A 9,937-nucleotide genomic window follows, 5' to 3' on the forward strand; every position below is an offset into this window, starting at 1 on the left:
GATCGAGTGTATAAAATATGGAGTGTAGTATTTGGTAGGTATTTTTGAGATGCCTAAAAGAAAAGACAAATAAACAAAAAAAAACCTCAAATTGAATTACTCGCAAGCGCACAAGTCCGTGGTAGAATAGAATTACGCAAGTACGAGGTCGAACCACAGGGATTGGTTAATCAACTCAATTAAACGAAAATATTGAAGTTAACAGTAAATAAACAAGACAATATTTAATTAAAATATGGGCAAAGCAACAAGATAAACTTAAATTCACGCTGAAAATAACGATAACAATCAATTGAATAAAATACTAGAGCAAAGAATCCACCACCAAGAATCCTATCTAACTTTTAGTCAACTTATCTTCAGTTCACTTAATTAATAATGTTGGCTATCCTTTTAGACACGACTTGCCTATGGTATTTAGAACAAATCTATTACTTTCACATGCAAGTTGCCTATGGTATTTAGAACAAATCAGTCATGCAAAAGAGTCTTTCGAGTTCAGAGAATTCAATAACTAGCCATGCACACCCCAAGAGTATGGTATCTACCCAAAGCATATACAGACCTTATCCACACGAAGCTAAACCCAAACCCTGTATGGTATCTACAGAAGTTTGCATCAATTAACTCAACTAACAACCCAGATGGTGATCAAGCATCCATGTAATTATTCAAGTATAAATCAGTGAATAATAATCCCATTATCAAGAAAGCAACCAAGACAAAGTAACAGTAAAACTAGATTATCATCTTAGGGCTTCATCCTGCCCTAGCAATATGTTTAGTTACACAAATCCATTAAGACAATCCAATAAAAATCATAACAAAAACCACCCAAACTGCCTATTGCTCTTCTCAAAGTGGCGTCCACACCCTAGCCAACGTCTCCAGTCCAAGCCTTCTTCACGCCCTCGCCAAACCCTCTCCTTGGCCACGCCTCTGCCCTCTTATATATATATCCCTTTTTCAGCAAGCAAGCAATCCTCCTTTTCTAAGGAATAGGCTGCGGCATCACTAGGAAACAGGGGCTGACTTGGAGTCCTTATTTCACTAGGAGAATCACCTAGCCTTGTCAGCAAATATCCATTCAAAAATTCCTCAGTGGTCCCAGCGAACTGAAAATATAGAAAACAAAGCAATAAGTCCTTATTTAACCCAAAAACCTTACAAAAACCAACTAAAATAAGCTTAGAAACAGAGACATTAGACACCCATCAGTATTCGGCCAAAGGAAAAATTGAGAGTGTATTGCAGGTATTGAATTTAACTCCTCGCCTAAGTGTGCCTGTAAGAATTACCACTTGGTGAATTCAAATGTTGATGCAAAAATTGGAATGTCAACTTTTTCAATCCTTATGTTTGCTAACAAAACACTCGGCTTAGAGTAGCCTGAGTAAAAGGAGAAATGATAGCAAATAAAAGCGCCTATATGAAATCGGATTTCTAAATTGAGCGATTGTGCAACAAGTAAATGATCACCCATTTGTCTTGTTTCTTGTTGTGCTCTATGAGTCAATGAAGGACCCTAATGAACCAAAATTTAAAGAGCAAGTAAGGGAAATAGTAAATTAGACCTTTAGACTTGAATTGAAGAAAAACAAATGTAATCATATTTCGTAGCATGATGGCAGGGAAACAACTATATTGGTACATGTAGTTTGACTTTGATTGCAATCAAGTCTAAAATGAGAGTTTCTGTAATTCTTTAGATGGTATAGTCTTTAGTGCAGATGTAATAAGGTCTGAACAACAAACAAGAATATAAGAGAATAAAAGAGTGGGATGAAAACCAAAATCATACACTCAAATAAAGAAAAAAGAATAAGAATCAGAAGAATTTCTTTGTTCAATTACCTATACCCAAACCAAAGTGTGATAACTATTCTAGACAAGTGAGTGTTATTTTGTTTGTTAGATTAGGAAATAAATTTACTGTGCATGTTGGTGTGAGTCGTAATTAAATTGAAATCAGAATCCTAGTCTTAGTTTGACATGGTATCATAGCTTGGTTCCTAGGGAATTAGGTATTCTCCTTTCCTTCTTACTACCATCTTGCTATTTTTTTTTTTTTTTTCTAGGGCATTACCTATCTTTGTCTTGCCTTGTTTTGAACTCTAGAGTTCTTAGGGCTCATTCCTATGCCTTACCCTATAATTTAACTATTGTCGTTACATGTACCCTGCCTATCTACCAATTTCGGTTGATTTTTTCTCCACGTATAGCCACTGTTGATATGCAGATTGATCACTCGACATGCCCGATCGATCGCCCCTATTGGTGTGAATTCTGCTGCTGTAAGACACAGTTGACCACCCTCTGCCCCGGGATCGATCATCTTTTGCTATTTTGCTGATTGTGATCTTGCTTTTGCCTTACCTTATCGAAGTTGCCCATCAATTCTACCATATTGTACCTTAGTTACTCGATGGTTCTACCTTGCCTTATTGGAGCTGCCCATTCGTTCTACCTTGCCTTATTAGAGTTACCGAACGGTTCTATCTTGCCTTACCGGAGTTACCCACCGGTTCTACCTTGCCTTACCGGAGTTATCCACCAATTTTTTATCTGTATGTTTCCAAAGTTAACCACCAGTCACTCTCTTACTCACTACATTTGTTACCCCCACCGGTTCTACCTTGCCTTACTAGAGTCACCCACCGGTTCTACATTGCCTTACTAGAGTTACCCACCCGTTTCTTACTCTTATGTTGTCGGAGTTAACCACTCGTCTCTTACGCGCTACATTTGTTTTCGCTACTATAGAATAATTGATCCCACTATATCCGGATCAATTGGCCATAGAAGACTCCTTTTGCACTGTCTTTTAGCCTTTTTCTTACTCACAATTCTATTCAACATGGTCAACCTAAGTTTCATGAAGTTAGATAGACATTTCATTAATAAAAAAAGGTTGAGATAAACGATTTGCCATTTGTCAAGGTTGAAGACCATTTAGCTTATCTACTTGCTAAAGCAGTCTCTAGTTGGGAATTTCACAACTCACTTGACTAGTTGGCATGCGAGATATCAATACATCAACTTGAGAAGTAGTGGTGGCATAAGTTGTAACTTAATTTTGATTGCATGAGTTGTAATTAAATTCTAGGGTACTTTAATTAGAAACCCAAAATGAGAAAAAAATTTAACCGCAACCCTAGCCGGCCCAAAAATTAAGTTGCAACCCAAACTGTTCACTGAGCGCTCGGTAATTCTCACCGAGTGTTTAATAAGTATCTATCGAGCGCTCGGCGGTTGCATATGCAACCTAAAACCTGCATTTACAACTTAAAACATATCATCTGCAAGCTAAAAATATGCATTTGCAACCTAACAAAGACATCTGCAAGATAAAAAGATGCATTTGTAACCTAAAAATGTGCAGCTGCATCTTGTCCACCGAACACTTGGTAGTATATTTTTTTGTTTTTGCTCACGCGTAAATGGACATATTGGGTTGAAATTTAATTTTTTATTTGACTGAATTTTTAGTTAAAAAATTTTCAAAAATTGAGTTTACGAGTAATTTATTATAAATTATATTTAGGCGTTCTAGTCCTAATCTAATTAGGATAGATTTGTCTACTTTCTTTATCGTAGCCGGGTTGTGAGTTGTGAAAGATCTGCAAACTCACTAAAGGACAAGAGTTTTGTCTTACCTGGCCGACTTCAGTAGCACACTATTCATTTTTTTTGGTAGAATAGTAGTACACTATGCATTAGTAATACAAATATGTTTATTTATAAAGACAACGTGTCATATCATGAAGTTAAATAATTCTTTACAAAATATAAGCTGTTCAGACATTACTATAGATGATCAAAAACCAAATTAAACAAAACATAGAATAGTCTTTGTTGTTCTTCGATCTACATCTGTCTATTAGCAATATAGTTAGCCAAATAATATAATGGAGCCGCCCTAGCAGCATCAAAGTGAGCAAGCTCTTCCATTGCTTGTGCCACCAACTTGGCAGCAAAATTCTTTGCCCCTTCAATGCCCATCAGCTTGGGATATGTTGCCTTATCGGTTGCCAAGTCCTTGCCTGCAGTCTTTCCCAATTCCTCAGACGACTTTGTCACATCCAAAATATCATCCACAACTTGAAACAACAACCCTATACACCTTGCATACTTCCTCATCCTCTCTACCTCATTATCATTCCCTCCTCCCATTATTGCTCCACAAACCACTGAAGCCTCCAAGAGCTTTGAAGTTTTATGGACATGGATGTACTCCAACTTTCTTAGTGTCACTTCTTTACCCTCACTATAAATGTCCTCAATTTGGCCTGCCACAAGGCCTAATGACCCAACAGCTGAACCAAGCTCAACAATGGTTCGAACCACGCGTTCCGGCGAAACTCCTGTGGTCTTAGCTGCTATGTGCTCAAAGGCAAGGGAGATAAGAGCATCAACGGCTAGAATCGCGGTTTCTTCCCCAAAAGCCTTGTGGTTTGTGGGCTTTCCGTGCCTCAAGTCGTCGTTGTCCATGCAAGGGAGGTCGTCATGAATAAGTGACATGGTGTGAACCATTTCAACAGCACAAGCTGTTGGAATTGCCAAAGACTCATCCCCTCCAACCAATTCACATGAAGCCATACACAAAACTGGACGCACACGCTTTCCACCACCTAAAAGTGAATATCTCATTGCCCTATGGATTTGCTTGGGATATTGCAAAGGAACTGCCTCATTTAAAGCTTTCTCTACATTCTTTGCCTTCATGGCCATGTATTCATCAAATGGGAACAGGGGCAACTGGGTTTCTATGGATTGGCTGATTACTACTTCTTCTGTGAGCAGCGATTGGACTACAGATGAGTCAGTAACTTTGGTATAGGTGGCCTTAACTTTCTTGGGAACCAATCTGAGGCTACCAATTGGGGTTGGTCTTGTGGGACTTTTGAGACCAATAATGGGGTTTATGAGGAGGGCTGCATTTTCATAGCTTCGGATGGTTAATGCAGAAAGAGCCATTGGAATGAATGGAATCTGGACGAACAAGAATTCTTGTTGATGTTGGTGAATATTGGTGACATTGTGTGGAGTTATAAAGCAGACCAAAGCATCGAAGATGCTGTTTAATACTTTAATGTGTCAATTTCTATAGCTTATGGTTATTCCTATTGGTGTGGCTTGGACTCTTGTGTATTATTTGGCATCTAATCTACTCCCACACGGAATCTTATTAGCTAATAACTTTTTTATGTTTTGGTTTTTGGATCTTTCCGTGGAGATACTACATTTGAATAATCCAATTTGACAGTTTGATGATGCATGCACCATGGTGTTGCAATGATTTAGGAGAAGAAAAATATTGGCTCCTTATCTTACAAAATGTCATTTCTCCTTACTAGCCAATCACAATTTGACACATTCAATTTTATCCTTTTGTTTTTCCTAATGACCAATTACTTGTAATTTAATACAAGTTACATTGTGACTGGCTAATTAGGAGGAAGACCAAACATTGTTTGGAAATTTTTTCTTTAAAAAATTATAGTGCAAAATTGCAAATGGAGGTTAAATTTAAGGCTTGTAAAGTAAAAACTTCTAAATAACCCTAAACTTATTTGTTCATAGTTTTCTAAACCCTAGCCGTTAAGGGAAAGGGGGGGGGGGGGGGGGAAACCAAACTTCTATCGCGGTGGCCTAGATTTCCACATCGCCACAAAGCTCATGATTTAGTTGTCATACTGTTTTAGGTGATTTAGTTGCTTTAGTTTATTGAGTTCCTCTTTGATTGGGGGTGTTATTTTTGGTTGTTAAGTCCCTCTTTTCATCTAGGGTTTCTCTGGTTATCAATCGAGAGGAATTTTTATTAGTTAATTGTAGGTAGTGTGGGCGGTTTTTTTTTTTTTTTTTTTTTTTTTTTTTTTTTTTTGTATTTGCAATGGTGGCTGGAGGTGTTAGTGTTATTCTTCGAGACAGTCACATGAGGTTATGGTGGTAATTGCCTATCCTCTTTTCGGCATCTCTTCATCCCAGCAAATTTAGATTTTGGCAATCTTTTGCGGCAGCCTACAGTTGTTTGGTTGCAAGTGTTGAAGCTATGATTTTTGAGTCGTATCTCAAGTTATCATCAATTGATTTCGGAGTCCCGTGGAGGATCTTGCATCATACGACCATCTTATGAGGCAAAAGGGATTTAGCGTCTTTTTGAGAGTTTCTACATGTGGTTATATTTCTCAAAACTATTGCATATGCACTTGCTAGTTTTTGCTTTGAATTGTAGTGACTTTTATTCATGGTATGATGAGATTCCTCGATCTTCTCTATGGATGTAATAACCTAGCTATTTGCTTTAGTGAATCATGCTTGGGTGATAAAACCATTTTTTTTTTTTTATTAAGAGGAGGAGCAATCGAACTTATGAGCGATAAAAAAACATAATTAAAGGCTTGTAATCAAAATTTTGATACCATCTTGAATAACCAATGTTGAAACTCATCTAAAGCTTAAATTGAGAATAGCTAACAACGTTTTTAGTCCTCCCACCAAAAGAAATGCTCTCAAGTTTTTATGCGCCTTCTAAGAAATTTTTTAAAATCAATCTTAACAAACAGAAGAGCATAATATTTTTTTTTTATCTCAGTTATATTAAAATGATGGAAAAACAAAAACATACATTATAATATTCTATTGGTGCAAACACGGATGAAAGACTATATTGGGTTATTTTTCATTTATTTCAGACCATTAATTTCCATCCAAATAAAAGGAGGCTTCAGATTATGCAAGGGTTAAATTTGCTAATCAGAAAGTGAGCACAATCCGACAAAAAATGAAAGAATAGAAAACTGAGAATCGAATAGAAAAATCAAGAAAAGCAAATATGATAAACCCTATTTGATTCCGAGATTGCCTACGAGATTAGATACCTCGGGGAAACTACCAAAGCTCCCCACGTTGGACACATTCCAAATTTCAATTTCTGCTATTTAATAAGACAATATGCCACTAAACACAAATCTTAAACATATTTTATAATTAGCAATGGGGATTAGGTGCGATTGCCTGCCAGATTTCAATTATGTGACAAGTAAAATACTATGGTATATTCGATAGAAGTAGAAAATAGATTTGAATTCTCTAATTGTTTTTTTTTATTTGTTTTAAAGGTCCATTGATTTTAATTACTAAATTTCAATAATTTTTTAGTTTAGGTACAAAAATTAAATAGCAATTTAGATTAGGTACTAATTGAAATGTCAAACAAAATAATAAAGTAAAAGGTACTAGAATTGGTTTTTTTTACTTAAATATCACCTGGACTATAGGGGGTGTGTTCTCATACCACCCAAACTTTTTTTCTTTGCCAATCTACCACCTAAAGTTATCAATATGTGCCAATGTAACACTTGTCATCCATATTTCTGTTAAATCATCAACTTTTTTCTCAAATTTCCTAGTTTGCCCTTAAGTATAATTAAATACTATTTTTGTAAAATTCGTTAAAAATAGCTCGGGTCTCGAAAAAAAATCACAAAAAAATCATACGGACTCGTCTCGATGAGTATTAATTATCTAAGGGGTCAAAATATTATTTTTGACTTCCAAACTATTTTTGAAAATCACAACTTCTTTAAATAAATTATCAAAATCTCATAAGAAATTTCAAATAAAATTTTAAAAATTTACGGGGTCTCACATCGGGTGTGAGGGTGGATTGGCTGGATTTGTTTTTTTTATTTTTTTATTTAGTTTAGAGTTTTATTTGGATTTTAATTTTTTTTTTCAAATATTCTATAACATGAATTGACAATAGTACCTTTTAAGTTAACAGAAAAATTGACAGAAATGGATAGCAGGTGCCACATTAGCACATATTGATAACTTTAGGTGGTAAATTAACAAGAAAAAAGTTTGGGTGGTACAGAAGCACACCTCCTATAGTCCAATTGGTATTTGGGTAAAAAAAACCATTATAATTTACAAATATTACATCACATGTCACTAAATAAAAATAATATTACATCACAAATATTACATTAATTTATACTATATTGTATTAAAAAAAAAAATTAATTTAGTCACAACTTAACTGTAATTGTCTTGGTAAATTGAAAGAGACAACTCATACCACTATACTATGTATTATTTTGAATAAAAGTATTGTTTTGACCTCTATTTATACTATATTGTAGTATAATTTCTCTAAAAAAAATTCAATTAAGTCACAACTTAACTGTAACTGTCTCACAACTTAGATGTGACTTTCGTTCAGTCACAACTAAATTAGAAGTTATGAGTGTCGTACAGTCACAACTAAATATGAAGTTGAGACTACATTAGCAAATTTTTAAGATAATATAAAAGCCTCAAGAGCAATTTTGTCAAAACTTTATAAATTTTAACTAACACTCATCATATGTAGACCAAAGGACAAAAATGTCAAATGAAAAAGGATCAAATTAAAGGGGCTAGCATATTTGTGACCTAATCTAAAAAATTACATTTAAATTTAGTAGTTCAATTGAAATATTTTATGGTCTTATTTAAATTGTATTTAATTTTCTTCATATTTATATAGGTCCGTTCATTATAACTACTAAAGTTTATAAAGTTTTAGTTTAACTACCAAAATATAATTATATTTTAGTTTAGGTACCAATTAACTTTTCAAAGAGCCTGAATACATAAATGTATCCAGTTATCATGTTATTTACGGATTTACCCTATTAAAAGTTACGTTTGTCTCAGTCTGAAAAATACACTAATACCCAATACATAGAGAAAATGGAGTCACATACGTCCATGACTATGTACGACAAGCAATTTGTTTGATGAAGCGTCCAACCCCACATGGCCAATTACAAAGAGCCACCGTTGGGGTCCCTGTCCAAATATATAATGTTATGCGACTGGCCAATTACTCCACCCACTTCCTTAACCTATGCAACCAATCCCACCTTCCTCTTTTCCTAAATATATAATACATATAATCTCTCTCCTTAGCCAACAATTAAAGATGAACAGAGAAAGAAACAGAGACAAAAACAGAGAAAGATGGCCATTAATTAATTACATCATGCAATTGATGCCTCAATCCAAAATCGAAAGCACCTTCCTTCATCAATTAATCCTTTCAAACACAGATCAAGTACTTTCATGGCATGTAACCAAACCCAACTTTCAAGCCTCATGTATGCACATGTTTTTCTAATGACCCAGTTGCAAATTATGTCTAAAAATTTCATTTTGGTGTTTCATTTGTTAATTTAGTCACAATTACATTATGATTGTGTGACACACAACTGTGAATGTGTGACAGTCACAATTGTGACTGTCATTTCATAACGCACTCTTCGCACAACAAATCCACTTTGAAGTGAGTCACAATTGTGATAGTCACACTATGTAGCAATCACAATTGTGACTGACATGCAGTCACCAATGTGGCAAAGTCACAGTTATACCAATACAGATCAATCAAAATTATAATAATATTTATACATACACTAAATAATTTTACCTATTTATTTACTTAGGATCTCGTTTTCACTTAGTGTTTAGGGTATAACTCCCAGATTTGAGCTTAGCTCGAGAGCTAAATCATAAAAGCATAAATAATTAACTCTAAAATTTGATTTTAAATCCTAAAATAGCAACTTGAAACGTTAAGCCCTAAACTATATTAAATCATAATCTAATAAACCTGCCAAGAAACTCAATAATAAACATCTGAACTAATTATCCAAAAATAAAATTAAAGAATGATACAGATGTTGCTCTAGTAGTATGTTGGGAAGCATATGCAGTGGCCCGTTCATGGGTGTAGTTTGGTCATTGTGAACCACAATTATATATTTCAATGAATGATACAAGAGTATTGAAACTCTCGCAAAAACTTCATCAAACGTGGGCGGGCAAATCTGTCAACTAATAAGGCCCAAAAGAAATGGGCTGTTAGTTTGTGACTTAATCTGAAAATTAA

General features: G+C 34.8%; 1 protein-coding gene across 1 annotated transcript; it reads right to left on the reverse strand.

Moving 5' to 3' along the window:
- Positions 1–1,222: 1,222 nt before the first annotated feature.
- Positions 1,223–5,548, reverse strand: LOC147286398 (geranylgeranyl pyrophosphate synthase 7, chloroplastic-like). The gene has a single exon (XM_086238994.1). The coding sequence runs from the start codon at positions 4,975–4,977 to the stop codon at positions 3,868–3,870; it is 1,110 nt and encodes a 369-aa protein (XP_086095120.1). The 5' UTR covers positions 4,978–5,548; the 3' UTR covers positions 1,223–3,867.
- Positions 5,549–9,937: the final 4,389 nt, after the last annotated feature.

This window comes from Dryas octopetala, chromosome 4 (assembly GCF_963921425.1).
Source record: "Dryas octopetala chromosome 4, drDryOcto1.1, whole genome shotgun sequence".
NCBI classification, from domain to species: domain Eukaryota; kingdom Viridiplantae; phylum Streptophyta; class Magnoliopsida; order Rosales; family Rosaceae; genus Dryas; species Dryas octopetala.